The sequence below is a fragment of the Corvus hawaiiensis genome, chromosome 36 (assembly GCF_020740725.1).
Source record: "Corvus hawaiiensis isolate bCorHaw1 chromosome 36, bCorHaw1.pri.cur, whole genome shotgun sequence".
NCBI lineage: Eukaryota > Metazoa > Chordata > Aves > Passeriformes > Corvidae > Corvus > Corvus hawaiiensis.
In genome coordinates this window covers 492,134-507,217 of record NC_063248.1, presented here as the reverse complement: position 1 = coordinate 507,217, position 15,084 = coordinate 492,134, and the positions used below count along the sequence as shown (strand labels likewise).

General features: G+C 61.2%; 2 protein-coding genes across 3 annotated transcripts; both read right to left on the bottom strand.

Annotated features, from left to right (window-relative positions):
* Positions 1 to 229: 229 nt before the first annotated feature.
* On the bottom strand, positions 230 to 4,989 carry LOC125319208 (histone H2A.V-like). Of its 2 annotated transcripts, XM_048290301.1 has the most exons (5): positions 4,291 to 4,719; positions 1,595 to 1,672; positions 995 to 1,108; positions 796 to 925; positions 230 to 548 (listed from the first exon to the last, which is right to left on the bottom strand). In XM_048290301.1, the coding sequence occupies exons 1-5, from the start codon at positions 4,702 to 4,704 to the stop codon at positions 487 to 489; spliced, it is 798 nt and encodes a 265-aa protein (XP_048146258.1). In that variant the 5' UTR covers positions 4,705 to 4,719; the 3' UTR covers positions 230 to 486. The 2 variants fall into 2 exon arrangements, with proteins under 2 accessions (XP_048146258.1, XP_048146260.1); XM_048290303.1 differs by lacking the exon at positions 4,291 to 4,719 and adding an exon at positions 4,794 to 4,989 and having other exon boundaries at positions 796 to 1,108.
* A 3,448-nt stretch (positions 4,990 to 8,437) lies between these two features.
* On the bottom strand, positions 8,438 to 13,483 carry PURB (purine rich element binding protein B). Its single transcript, XM_048290297.1, has one exon. It carries the CDS (start codon positions 13,481 to 13,483, stop codon positions 12,479 to 12,481), a length of 1,005 nt encoding a protein of 334 aa, XP_048146254.1. The 3' UTR covers positions 8,438 to 12,478.
* Between the last annotated feature and the right edge of the window lie 1,601 nt (positions 13,484 to 15,084).

Here is a 15,084-nt window from a genome sequence, read left to right as displayed (position 1 = left end):
AGACAGACGGACACACCCGGCCATGTGCTCCCGGCACGCAGAGCACGCCCCACCCACCCCGGAACATTTGCATAATGGGCGGCGCTTGTCCCTCACCGAGCATTTGCATGCGGGCTCATTTGCATGGGGGGACACCAGGCTCCTCTGCCCAGCGCCGGGGGGGGGGGGTCCCGACCACCTCCTCCCGACCCCCCCCTCCCCGCCACCACTGGAGACCGTCTGGTTTTTCGTAAAAAATGGTTTATGGGTTCCATTTTTGTATAAAACACAGGGGCAGCCAAGCCCCTCACCCACCCCCGGCTGCCGCCCCACAGCCCACGGTGTGTCCTACTCAGAATCTAAACCCATCCCAATGTTTCCTCTACAGTCAATCCTCTATGCTCTTCCTTTGAACTATTCCTTAAAAAAAACTCCTCGTATCCCCGAGATGTTCCTGTGCCCAGGTACAGTACGATGACGGGGGGGGGATCCGGTGCCGCACTCCTTCTACGCCGTTTTCTGTTGTCCCTTCTTTCCAATCAGGGACTTGTGGATGTGGGGAATGACACCTGCAGAGAGGAAGGGAGAATTCTTGTCAAGTCACTGGTAGAATTCTCAAGAAACTCCAAAAAATCCTAAATTCCCTTTTTTTGTGAAAATCCAGTGTGAACATCAAGTGGATCCCCCTTGGTCTGAATCCAGGGAAGCAGCAAGCCCATGCCTTTATGCCAACTGCCAAATCCCTATTCGGTTTCTCATACTTCCCCTTCTTGCTAAATTCCCTCCCCAGGATGGAAACACGGGAATGACGCCCACCTCCACCAGCAATGGTGGCTTTGATCAGGGAGTCCAACTCCTCATCACCGCGGATCGCCAGCTGCAGGTGCCGGGGCGTGATCCGCTTGACTTTGAGATCCTTGGAAGCGTTCCCGGCCAGCTCCAGCACCTGCAGGACAGCGGCAAGAGGTGGGAATGCCGAGGGGAGGGGTGCTGGGTGTGGGGAGGGGGGTCCTACCTCAGCGGTCAGGTACTCGAGGATGGCCGCGCTGTACACGGCCGCCGTGGCTCCCACGCGCCCGTGGCTGGTGGTCCGAGTCTTCAGGTGCCTGTGGATGCGGCCGACTGGGAACTGGGGGGGCAATTAACAACCTCGTTAACCCCTACAGCCCCCCCCACATGCATATTTACACCCTACACTGTTGATTCGGGCTGTGGCTTCCAGGAGCAACTCTTCAAACAGAGGATTTAATTATCACTATCTAATTTATTACTAATTAATATATAGTATTAATGTCTTGTTATAATAATAAATTACACTGTTATATAAATATATTGTATATTGCTATCATGTAATTTAGTAAGATATAACTACATCTTGTATAGCATAAAATAATTGTATTTTAAATTAATTATCAAAATAATCATTAATTCTCCCAATTAATCCTCCCATCCTCTCTGTCCCACCTGACAGCAAATCCCCTCTGCAAGCCCAAGGGCTCCTCATTGCTCCATAAGCCTCCAAATTCCAAAATATTCAGTTTTGACCACAAAGAAGAAGGTTTGGGGCCCCCCAGCTGCCCAGAATTCTGTTTCCCGGTGATTCCCTGTGCCATACCTGCAGCCCGGCTCTCTGGGAGCGTGACACGGCCTTGGCCTTGGCCTTGCCGCTGTCCTTGCCCGCCTTGCCGCCAGCCTGGGGGAGAAAGGGGCCTGTTAATTAATCTAATTAATCCCTGAATCCAAACAATCTCATTAATTCGAAGACAGAGGGACCTGCTGTAGGATAATCTGGCAGCTCCCTGGCAACTCAGGGCCTCTCAAACCACCCGGATTCAAGGGGACAAGGGAGGTTTTCAGGGTGCAGCAGCTGCTCCCCCACCCAGGTGTCCTGTTCCTGCTGCCAGTATTCCCACTGTTTTCCAGAAAATGCCAGATGGGGGAAAACCAGCCCAAAATCCCATTGTTGGGCATTTTTTTCCAGCAGTTGTGAGCCCAGTTCGATTTCAGATTCGATTCCTCCACACATTGACACTGGGCACTATGCAGGAACCTGTTCCTGCATATGGGAAAGTGATCCTGTGGGATTCAGGGGTAATTCCCTTCCTACTCCAGACTGGGAAATCACCCGGGAGCCCAAGAAATTGTGGATTTAATGAAAATCATGTTGGAAGGGGTGGAAATGCCAAAGCCAAGAGTTTGGGAGTTGCTGAGTAACAAGGAAGAGCCGAGCATGGGTTTGCTGGGCTCTCCCATCCGCTGTCAGGAAATCCATGCATTCCAGGGATATGGGAAGACCCCATGACGTCACTAATCACTAATGAAAGCTGTTCCTAACAAGGTGAAAGCCACGGGTGACGCAGGAAGGCAGAGGGAGCTGCACGCTCCAGGGGAAAGATGTCAGCAACCCAAAATCAGCTCCAGGTAAAAAAAACCAGGGATAATAATCCCAAAAGCCAAGCTTTCCAGCCCACAGAGAGACAGGAAGCAACAGCACAGGGAGATGAGAGCCTGAAAACACCCTGGATATTCATAATCCCTGCTTTTATAGCACATATTGATCCCACAATCCCCATCCCCTCAAAAAGGAGGAATTTTGGCTCTTGGTGAGGGAGCTGAAATGATCCAGAGACCCCGGGAGAGAAAGTGGAGCACATTAATCCTCAAAACAAGATGCTGGTTAACCTGGGAATGTCCAAGATCTGGGTCCCATCCCAGCTAGGTGGGAGTTACGTTTCAGCTCAAACATTGGAAAAAAAAAATCAGTCACGAGGGGGCATTAATTAATCCCGAGGTGATTAAAACAAGCAGAGGGCACGGGGTGAGGCCACAGGGGATCCGGCTCTGGGGATGCCAGGACCCGGCAAGCCCGCCCTGTGTCCCAGCAGCCGTGACAGGAGAGTCTTCAGGGATAACTCGGAGAAATGGTGAAGCACCAGGAGTCACTTTCATCAGGAGAAAACATCGCTCCATAAAACTGCAAAACTCAGGGAGGGCATTTTGGGGGGAAGGAGGGAGGATTTGAGGGGTGGAAAGGGAGATTTATGGGAAAGAAAGGGGGAGGAAAGGGGGATTTGTGGATATTTCCTTGCTCTAGGAATAAAAGGCAGCTTTGGGAAAAGCACTGGCTGTTCCCACTGAGGGCTTTTATCAGCCAGCTGCGAACTTTCCCACTGCCCCATCAGGTTTTCCAGCTTGGAGCTGCCTGCCTGATACATCTTTACAGGGGGGTTGACCAAAAAGAGGGAAGAAAGATCTCGCCATGGAAATCCCGAGGTTTGTCCCGATTTTCACCAATCCTCCATGGGGTTTGCACAGGGAAAACGGGAGGTTCTCCCAGCCCAGCTGCCCCCAGCTCCCTATGAGAGATCATCCAACTCCGCGCTGGGAATGAAGGCTCCTGGATTCCTCCCTCCTGAGGAGCGAATCCCGAGGATTCTCTCCTCAACCTCCGGACTGGGGCTCCCAGGGACTCAGGCAATCCCTGTGCCATCTCCATCCCTTCTCTCCACCAAAGTCCCTCGCTGGGAGCACATTCCCGTGCTAAATCCTCCCTGGGTCTGACCCGCTGGATCCCTCACAGCAGGCAAACATTGTTTTTTCTTGTTGCTTCAAACAGGATAAAACCCCTTCAAACAGCAACTTATCTCCTGCCGCACATTCCCAGACATCCCCGAGCACAAGTTCTTGGCGGCAGCAGGAGTTGCGTAACCCAACGGTGTTTCCATTAACGCTGAGGGATCGGGGCCCTTACCGCTGGCTCCGGAACCTCCGCGGATCCCAGAGCCCCCCACGGAACCCCCACGACTCCACCTGTGGATCCACAGAACTCCCCCAAGGGTCCACAGAATCCCCTCAAATACCCACCACCCCATCCCCACCCGGTACCACAGAACCCCCCGAGTCCCCTGCAAACCCACAGAAATCCCTTGCGGATCCACAGAACCCCCCAAGCCCCCTGCAGATCCACAAAACCCCTCCCGTGGATCCACAGGGTATCTTCACAGAACGACAGAATCCCCCACGGATCCACAGAACCACCCGAATCCCCCACAAATCCCCAGAAACCCCCTATGTAACCACAGAACCCTCTCGCTAATCCATGGAGTCCCCCGGGCCCCCTGCAAATCCACGGAACCCCCTCAAGGATCCTTAGAACCACCCAAAACATCCTGCAGATCCACGGAACCTCTCACAGATCCACAGAGCCTCCCTAACCCCCATCCCCCTGCCCGCCTTCGCTGACAGCTCCAGACCCGGCTCCCCCCATTCCCCCCACGGGGCCACAGGAATGGGGCACGGGGGAGAACGAACCTCCCTTTCCTTCCCCCGCGGACCGGGCCGGTCCCCCGGGAAGCGGGCTGGGATGTATCCCGCGGAACCCCGAAGGAGGCGCCGGGCGGTTGACAGACCCCGCTCGGGCCCGCTCGGGCCCCCTCGACTGACGTTTCCCCCACGACAACGGCTTGTGCCGGTTGCGGGCTTCCTCCCGTCCAACCGGCCCGCAACCGGCACAAACCGCGACCGAGGTGACACCGGCTGACACCGCACCGCTCTGACAGCGCTGGACGGCACCGGCGAGGCCGGATTTGGAGGGCAGGACAAACCCCCTCCGCAGGAGCCAGGCGGCGGCGGCGGCCACGGGGCACTGAGGAAGCGCCGGGCCGGACCCAAGGTCACGCACCGGGGGCCGTCCCCCGCCCGGCCTGGGCTGACAGCAGCGGCCATTGGCGGCCCCACGGGGCCCGGCTCAGCCCAGCCGCGCTGTCCTGGCCGGCCCCCCGAGCCCCGAGCTCCCCGACTACCCCTACCCTCACCATGGTACCGCCGCCGCCGTCCGAGCCCCAGAGCCGCCGCCGCGCCCGACCCGCCTCAGGAGCCGCCAGACAATGACCCGCCCGGGCGGGGGCGGTGGACCGCGCCGCGTCGCCGCCAATCATCGCCTCCCATACTAGTTTGAACATCCCGCGGCGCCCAATGGGGGAGCCGCTTCTTTCCCCGTCCATCGCTGGCTCCGCCCCGCGGCTCGTTTAACGGCTGTGTTACCTTTGCACACGGCACGCAGCGGGGTGAGGGCGAGGCGTGCTCGCGTCGGTGACGTCATCGCCCGGCGAATAGAAATAACGAGCGCCGCGGCGAGGGGCGGGGTCATGCGGACGGACAGCCGGGAGAGCCAATGGGAAGTGGGCGACGTTTCCCGCCCATTTCATCGCTCCGCCTCGGGCCGTGTTTGTGTGAGGGAGCGGGGGGGTGGGCGGTGAGGGGAGTGCGGGGGGGCGGGAGTTTGGCGGCTCCAGGCGGGCCCCGAGCCCCGCCGGAGGGTCCCGCTGGGCCCTAGACCTGCTAAAGGGTTCCGCCGGGCCGGGGGCTTCACTCCTGATATGGCCCGACCCTGCTCGGGGCTGAGAGAGGCCCCGGCGTGAGGGGAGCCCGCCCGGGGACACGCAGGCCCGCCGGTGTGCCTGACCGTCCCTGTGTTTCTCTCAGGCAGTACAGAAATAACGCAGCGCTGCCCCGTAGGATGCGTGAGAAGGGCAGCGGTAGTGAGGTAACAGGGACCCCGCAGCCCCCGGGCTGGACTGAGGGCTAGGGCGGACCCTGAGAGTCGAAGGGACTGTCCGTGGTGACGGCAGGGGTTAAGTGTGGCCAAAAATCCCCAAAATTCACGGCACTGTTGGGGGGCAGGGGGCGCCTTTTCGGGACAAACGGGTCATAGTAAATAAAAACTCGGCTCAGTTTCTCATGACGAGCCCGTTCCAGTGTCAAATGGAACCTGATTGTGTGACGAGGTGAGTTCATAAATGGAACCGGGGATTCCCGAGCTCGGCTCGGTGAGAGGCCAGCGGTTGTGGAGCTGGTGGGCTCCGCACCGCGCAGCCCCGCCGGGGCCCCCAGCCCGGCTGCACCCGGCGCGGTCACTGTGCCCCCGCCCGCCACCGGCTGTCCTGGCTGCCGGGCCTCAGTTTCCCTCAGCACCGGGCGGGGTGGAGGGCACCGCGCAGTCCCCGCTCCTCGCTGCACTGCTGGGGGCTCAGGGTGTCCCCAGCCCCGCGCCCACTCTGCTCCAGGCTGACCATGGCCGAGGTACGCGCTGGGGGGAGGGAGAGGGAGGCACCTGTTACTGGTCCCCCCCGGCTCTCCCGGCCTCGGTGCCACAGTTTCCCTGCCATGGGCAGGGGCGAGGCGCGCCGTGCAGCGCCCACCCCTCGCTGCAGCTGCTGGGGGGGCTCAAGGCGGCCCCCAGTCCCCCCTCCCACACCTGCCCTGCCCCGGCTGCACTAGGGCCGAGGCACGGGCTGGGAGGAGCAGGAGGGCGAGGAGGAGGAGGATGACGAAGGCCTCTGTCACTGTCCTCCCCGGGTGCCTGCCCTGCCCCGTCAGCTTCCCTCCAGCCCCGGGCAGGGGCTGGGGGGGCACCGTGCCTCCCCCGCCCCTCGCTGCAGCTGCCGGGGAGGCTCAGGGTGCCCCCAGCCCCTCATCCCGCAGCTGCTCCCGGCGCCCCGGGGCGGGCAATGCCGCCCGCACCTGCCCCGGGCAGCAACTGCCGCAGGCCGGGCCCCCCCGGGCTCAACCAGGGGCCCCCCGGCTGTCCCGGGGCCCCTCCAGCTGTCCCCAGCTCGCTCGACCCCCGGGTCCAGCCGGGGGGGGCCGGAGCAGCTGCGGGGTGGGATGGGGCCGGGGATGGGGCCGGAGCAGCCGCTCCCCCCGGCCCCGGGGACATGCGGGCCGGGGGCTCGGCATGGGGAGGATCCGCGGGGGGCTCGGGGGTCGCACCAGGCCCCGGTGGCGGTGATGGCGGTGACGGCGGCGGCGGCTCATGCGCAGGCGGGTCCCCGCGTGTCCTCAGATGAGCCCGAGCCCGCAGGGAGCCGCAGCGCGGGGGGCGGGGGCTGCGGCACCGCCGGTGGGGACACGGCTCGGGTACACAGGGGACACGGCACACAGCTGCGGGCACGGCGCCGTGCTTGTGCGCACACCCGGTAACAACCTGCACATGCGACGCAGCCGTGGGATGACACACGCACCTGACACACGCCGTGCAGTCGTGTGCGTGGCACACAAGCCTTTCACACCTGTGCACGCACTTGCCTGAGCCATGGCACACACACCACACACGAGCCACGCCAAACCCTCCCAGCCTCACACCCGCACACGACAAGCAGCCGTGTGATGGCACACACGGCTTACACACGCTTTACACACACACCCCTACACCAGGCAGCCGTGTGATGGCACAGACGGCTTACACACGCTTTACACACACACACCTACACCAGGCAGCCGTGTGATGGCACACACGGCTTACACACACTTTACACACACACCCCTACACCAGGCAGCCGTGTGATGGCACACACGGCTTACACACGCTTTACACACACACACCTACACCAGGCAGCCGTGTGATGGCACACACGGCTTACACACACTTTAAACACACACACCTACACCAGGCAGCCGTGTGATGGCACACACGGCTTACACACACTTTACACACACACACCTACACCAGGCAGCCGTGTGATGGCACAGACGGCTTACACACACTTTACACACACACCCCTACACCAGGCAGCCGTGTGATGGCACAGACGGCTTACACACGCTTTACACACACACACCTACACCAGGCAGCCGTGTGATGGCACACACGGCTTACACACGCTTTACACACACACCCCTACACCAGGCAGCCGTGTGATGGCACACACGGCTTATACACGCTTTACACACACACCCCTACACCAGGCAGCCGTGTGATGGCACACACGGCTTACACACGCTTTACACACACACCCCTACACCAGGCAGCCGTGTGATGGCACAGACGGCTTACACACGCTTTACACACACACCCCTACACCAGGCAGCCGTGTGATGGCACACACGGCTTACACACGCTTTACACACACACCCCTACACCAGGCAGCCGTGTGATGGCACACACGGCTTACACACGCTTTACACACACACCCCTACACCAGGCAGCCGTGTGATGGCACAGACGGCTTACACACGCTTTACACACACACACCTACACCAGGCAGCCGTGTGATGGCACACACGGCTTACACACACTTTACACACACACACCTACACCAGGCAGCCGTGTGATGGCACACACGGCTTACACACACTTTCACACGCCCACACGCACCTTACACCGGTGCACACACCAGCCCGAGCTGGGACACACAACACACCTGAGCCACACCAAACCTCCTCCCTCCCCCCTGTGCTGGTACCTCACACCCCCAACTCCCTGAGTCAGGCAATCCCCTCAAGACAAGGTGGGGGACCCCACATTCCCTGTTTATGCGCCCGGCACCTTCACGACAATCCTGCATGTCCCTGTAATGCCCCAGGGTGACCACCCCACCCCTCACCACAGCGGTGGCACCAGCTCCACCCTCCAGGGCCCCCCACAGCACCCCCAAGGAGCAAGTCGGGCCCAGGCTGGTTTTCATTCACTTTTCCGCATACTTTATTTGTTACAAACATACAATTCTTTAAATATAGACTGTAAAACTCCATTTGCAAAAATCTGCTACGTCAGGAGTGCTCGGAGCAGGAGGAGTTCGTCGCGTCAGCCTCGTCTGCGCTAGTGGTAACACCCAGGACCTGCCTCCGGCCCCTGGAGCCGCCCCGCCGGCCGCAGGGAAGGGACACAGGGGCCCCGGCCCCCCCGGCCACCTAAAGTGCAGGTTTGCTTTAGTTTTTGTTTTTCTTTCATTAAAAAAATAACAGGAATAAAACTTTCTTTTTTTTTCTCTTTTCGGCAAAGGGACGTCGTGGCGAGCGCTCGGGGAGGGAAGTGGCGCTCCCGGGTATCTGCTGCTCTGAGGAGGATCCGGTGCTCGGAGGAGGATCCAACATTCACAGGATCCAGTTCTTAGAGGATCCAACTCTCCGAGGAGGATTTGCCACTTGGAGAAGAACCCAGCTCGAAGAAGAGGGTCCAGTGTTTGGAGGGTCCAACTCTCAGAGGATCCAACTCTTGGGAGGGTCTGGCTCTCAGAGGATCCAACTTGGAGGAGGATCTAGCACTCAGAGAAGGATCTGGTGCTCAGAGGATCCAGCTCTTGGAGGACCCAGTTCTTGAAGGATCCAGCTCTTGGAGGAGGATCAGGCACTCAGAGGATCCAGCTTTCGGAGATACAATTCTTGGAGGACCCAGCTGTCAGAGAACCCAACCCTCAGAGCACCTGGCTCTTGGAGGAGGATCCAGTGCTCTCCCCACCGATGCTGCCCCAGCCTCCTGGCTGGAGTGACCCGTGTGCTGGGGCCCGGTGAGCCACCCGTGCCAGCCCCGCTGTCAGCCGCTGCTCCGGGGCCTGGACCGCAGGGGCTCCAGGCCGTGCCGTGCTCCTCCCCGGCCATCCCGCCCGGCTCTGGGCTCTCCCGCCAACGCCCACCCCCGGCTCCACTTGGCCTGGCTCCGGTGCCGCCGGCTCGACCGGCTCCGCGAGGATGAGGAGGGCGATGGCTCCCGTGGCTGGGCCTCGCCCTGCAGGAACATCTGGGAGCATCCATGGAGCTGGCTGGGATTTCCCACTGGGAATACCTGCCGAGCTCTGTGGTGCTTCGCCCTGCATACCCCCAGTGCTCCCTCAGCTGCTTTTTTTTTTTTAATCTTTTCCAGTTTTTTGCAATTTTTTTCTACTTTTTGCTTTTTTATGAGAGGCCAGTGAGGGGTTGGGTTGGTTTTGTCACCAACACGAGGAGCCACCACTGGCACGGCCCCCCCAAACCATCCCCCACCACCCCCAAATCGCCTGGAAACAAGGCAGGAGAATCCCAATTTTCTTCCATATTTTTTAGGGCAAAAAGAATTGAAGCTGTTTGAGCTTGCCCTGGAGGCACCACCCGCTCCAGACCCAGCCATCTGGGGTATTTCTAGTGGGTTTTGGGGCATTGTACAAGACCTCCAATATTCTGTCTGTACAGCCATCATCGCCTTCTCCATCAGCCCCTCTGGGGCAGCAAAGCTGGAAGTACCAGGAATTTGAGATATTTTTCCCCCATCTGTGGTTTAAAATTTAAAAAAAAAAAAGCAATTTGCCCATTCTCTACAGAATTCAACCCAAAACCCAACCGAATCTGACCTATGTACACACAGCCATGTCTATACACAGAGATGCGAAGGGGGCTCAGGGGAGGTGTCGGTGTTGTCCCCTTTGCTGGGAAACACCCAACAGCTCCTGGGGGGCTCCAAGAGAAAAAAAAAACCAAAATTGCCCCCCAAGCTCCCCTCCCCCATGGCAGCCCCCATGGCCACTCCCCTCGCTCCTGCTGGCGCCTCAAATCCCCTTTTTTCCCAATTTTATCTCATTTTGGCTGTTTTTTCCTGCTGTCTTCCCCCAACGTGCTCTGCTCTTCCCACCCAAATGGAGCTGTGGGAGGTTGTGTCCATGGATCCAGCACTTCTCTGGCCAGGAAAGGCTCCCTGAGCTGATGCCGGGAGCTGCTTTTTTGGGTTTATTACTGGATTTTGGTGGTTTTGCCTTTTTTTTTTCTCCTCTTCCATGTATTTCTAGCCAACTCCTTGGAGCTGGGCCGGGCCGGCAGCGATTCCGCTGCTCTCCCAGAGTAGAAATAAGGCTAAATCACCGCAATTCAGCCAAAAGAAAGAAACCCAAAGGAATATATATATATTTTTATATATATATATATATATATATATCTCATCCTCTTCAAAAATAAAAGGAGAGGTCCCGCGGCTGGACGCCGGTGAGTCCCGCGGAGCTGGGAGCATTTTTCCCCCCCAAATCCGTCGTCGCCGTTGTGGTTTATGGTTTTTCTCCGTGGCAAAGAACACAGGACCAGGAGGATGGGTGGATACAGCAGGAATTCACCGGAAAGAGCTGCCTGAGGGTACAAAATACAGTACGGACACATCGGCCATCGAGGAAGGACTATTGCTCCCGTGTGAGTGAGTGAGGGATCCGGGTCCTTTGCGACGGAGAAGGCTTAAAAATGGGATAAACGGAAGAAATTCACTTTAAAAATCCCTTTAAAAAGAGCGACGGCAGCAAGAGCAGCGGGAGCAGTGGGATGGGGCCGGCGGCCGGCCGGCCGGACGGACAGACAGCGGCATCCCTGCGGCGCAGGGGGTCCCCCAGGGGTCTGCGGCTGTTCCTCACTTCCCAATAAATATGGAGAGAGGGAGATGCCGGATCCGTGGTAATAAATTAAGGAGGCAGCTGATTGGGCTCCCAAAAATGGATTAAAAGGAAAAAAAAAGAAAAGTCCTAAAAGTGGTGAAACCGTTGGAGAAGAAGAGGCAAAACTTTGGAATGAGAGCGATGGAGTTCAGAGTTATGGGAAAACGGGGTGAAAAACCAGAATTCTGGACAGGGCAGGACTGAGCTGAGGGAGTGAAAAAGAATTTTAAAAAAAGACTATTTGAGAGTGGAAAAATATGTTTAATAGGAGGTGGCTGGAGGGACCAGGCGACGCCAGGGCTGGGCCCACGGGGGCAAAAAAAGACAAAAGGAGGCAAAAAATAACAATAAACCTCCAAAATCCACCCCCAAGGTGCCGGGGCCGGGCGTGGCTGTGGATTTAGGGCCGGAAAATCCAATTTGGGTGAAGCCAAGGGGCGGATTCCGGCGGGTCCTGGTGAAACGGGGCCGGAGGCACCTTATTTGGTGAGAAGGGGAAGATGTTTCGCCCCGTCGAGTTTTTCCTTGTGCTTTGTGCCGGCACCTCCCCCTTCCCGGCGGGAAACAGGGGGAGGGAGGGGGGGGGGGGGAAGAACGGCCAGAAATCGGCAAAACCGAGGAAATCTTCCCTAATTGTCAGGGAGCCGCGGGTTTCAGTTCGGGCGCCCGGAGTTTGCATCCCAAAAAAACAAACAAACAAACAAAAAAAAAAAACGTGGAAAGAGGAGAAAAGGGAAAAAAAAAAAAAAAAGGAAAATGAAAATGAAGGAAAACTCACAAGCCGAGGGAACGGCCGTTGGTCCAAGGTGCCTCCGCTGCCCCCCCAGCGCTGCCGCTGGCCCTCGGCTCCGGAGCCCTTGGGTGCTGGTTTTCATAGGGGGGCACCGGGAGGGGCGGGGGCTGCGGGTGACCCCCTATCCCCCCCCCAAAGCAGCGAGTCCTGCGGGCCGGGGGGTCCCATGGTGGGAGCAGGGAAGGGGGCGGGGGGGGCCGCGGGCAGCGGCACGGTCGGGCCGGTTTCTCTCTCTCCGGTGGCGGCAGGACAGGGGAGCCTGGGGACCCCCGTGTCCCACCGCTGCTGAGGGGGGCTCGGGGACCCCTTCGTCCCGTTGCTGGGAGCGGGGACGTAGGGGTTTGGAGACCCCTTCACCCCGTCGCTGGGAGGGGGGTGAGGGGGCTCAGGGACCCCTTCGCCCCATCGCTGCTGGGGGGGGGGGGGGGTCGGGAACCCCTTTGCCCCGTCACTGGGAGGGGGGATTGGGGACCCCTTTGCCCCGGGGCTCGAGGGGGGGGGTGGTGGGGGGCCGGCGTTGGGGTCGAGGGCTGGGGGGATCGGCTCAGTCGTCGTCCACGTCGTCGCCGTCGGAGTCGTCACCGGCGCCGCTGCCGCTGCCGGGTCCCGGCGGGCCGGCGCGCCGGTCGTAGAGCTTGTCCCGCTGGCGCTCCTGGATGTCGCGCATCTCCTCGGCGTAGCGGCAGAAGGCGCCGCCAAACTTGGCCCAGGCCTTGTAGGGAACGGTGATGGCGTTGCGGTAGGACGGCTTCACCTCGCTGACCCGCAGAAACACCCCGTACTTGTTGCAGCCCACGTCGAAGAAGAAGCGCTTGGAGTCCACGGTGATGGACGTGCCCTCGGGCAGCTCCCCGTAGAGCCCCCCGCCGCCCGGGCCGCCGCCGCCGGGGCCGCCCAGCTCGTCCTCCTCGCCCCCGTAGTCGTCGATGAGCTTGGCCAGGGCGTCGCGGAACTCGATGAGGCCTTGTGCGGGCAGCGCGATGGTCTGGCCGCTCTGCAGCCCGGGGGGGCCTCCCGCGAACCCCCCCGGGCCGCCGGGGCCGCGGTTCACGGTCTGGCGGATGCGCAGGAAGCGCCCGCGCTGGTTCTCCTTCAGGTCCAGGTAGTACTTGCGGTTCTCCCGCACCAGGAACTCGCTCTTGAGGGCGCGGCGGGGCCCGGAGCCGTCCTCGCCCGGCGGCCCCGCGGCCTGGGCCAGCTGCTCGGGGCTGGACGGGCCCAGCTGCGCGTAGTGCTCGATGAAGTCGCCCAGGTAGTCGCGGAACTCGGCGGCCACGGCCATGGAGAGCGTGAGGCGGCTCTTGGAGCCGCCCGCGCCCACCTCGGCGATCTTGAGGAAGCGGCCCTTGGCGTTCTGCTTCACGTCCAGGTAGAAGCGCTTGTTCTGGATGTCCAGCCGCTTGGACGCCAACTCCTGAGTCTCCTGCTCGGGGCCGGCCGCGCCGCCGCCGCCGGGCCCCGCCGCCGGGCCGGCCCCCCCCGCCCCGCCGCGGGCGGTCCCGAACCCGCCGCCGCCGCCGCGCTCGCTGCCGCTGTCCCCGTCCGCCATCTTGTCCGCCCGCCCCGCGCGCCGCCCGCTTCCGGCCCCGCTGCGACACCGCTGACGTCACCGCCGCACCGCCGCCGTCACGTGCGCCGGGAGCCCCGCCCGCCGCGTCCCCGCGCGCCCCCGGCCAAGCCCCGCCCCCCGCCGGGCCCCGCCCCGCAGCCCCCTCCCCGCCAATCCCGCCGAGCCGGGTCCCGCCCCCAGCTGTCAGTCACGGCCGCGACGCCTCCCATTGGCCGCCGTGCACAGGCCCCGCCCCCGCCCTCCCCTCTCGGGCGCTGCTCCATTGAGCTGTCAATCACGGCCACGGGGGCTCCTATTGGTCAGGGCGGCCCAGGGCCCCGCCCCCGATAGGCCCCCCCCCCACAGCCCCCTCCCCTCGCCGCTGCTCCGAGCGCAGCCCCTCCCCCCGCCTGTCAGTCACGAGCGCCGGCAGCTCCTATTGGTCCCTGAGGCCACGCCCCCAGCTCCTCCCTTCCCGTCGTTCATCGAGCGCAATTCCCAGCTGTCAATCACAGCCTCCCGCAGCCCCCATTGGTTGCTGAAGGCCAAAGCCCCGCCCCCTGGCTGTCACTCACTGCTAGCAGAGCCCCCGTTGGTCAGTGAGGCTCACAGCTCCGCCCCCTCCAGCCGGGGGTGCATGACGTCATGGCCGGTCGGTGTGACGTCATCGATGACATCACTGCTCGTCAGTAGCGCTGGGGCCACGCTTTGGGCGGGCCCCCCGGAGCCCTCAGCAGGGCCTGGAAGGCAGAACCCACCCTCCCCCCGCCTGGGGATGGGACCTTCCCAAGGGGGGCTCACGCCAGGGATGCAGCAGCCCCCAAGGGACACCCTGGGACCACGCCGGGCCTCTGGGGGTCTTATGGGAACCAACAAGGACCTCCCAGGATCCTTCAGGGACCTGCAGTGGCCCCATGGGACCTTCATGGATCTGTGAACTTCTGGGTTCCCACGGGGACCTCCTGGGAACCATCAGGAGCCTCCTGTGGCCCAGTGAGGATCTCCTGTGGCCACCTGGGATCATCTGGGAACCTTCAGACAACTCCTGAGGTCCCGTGTGGATCTTTGGGGAACCTCTGGGGATCTCCTGGCATCTGGCAGGGCCCTCTGAGTCCCCTCACGGGAAGATGGAGCCACAGGTGCCTGGCAGAACCGGTGCCCTGGGACCCTCCAGCAGCAGGAGGAGGCTCCTGCCCACAGGAGTGTCACCCACGGGACAGGCAAGCACCTGTCCAAGGGGACAAACCGGCCCCCAGGGGACACTGGCGGGTTCCTTGTGTGTGGGGGGGGGGCTGTGATCTCTCCAAGAAACTACGGGACCAACCTCACCCCCCTCAGTGCTCAGGGGCGTTCCACAGGCTGGGCAAGGAGGCCCAAAGGGGACAAAGCAGCAACGGGACCCACGAGACTTTCTGCCCCCAGCTGCACCCAGGGCCCCCAATCCCAGCACCTCCCAGGGCAGAAAGACACTGAAATGGGGTCCCCCTGCTCCAAATACTGCTCCAAGGCCATGGTGTCGCACTCAGATCCCCCATGTCCCCTCCCCACCCACGGTGCCACCCCCGTGGCCCCCGCTGCCCCCAGCACAGACAGAGTCAGGC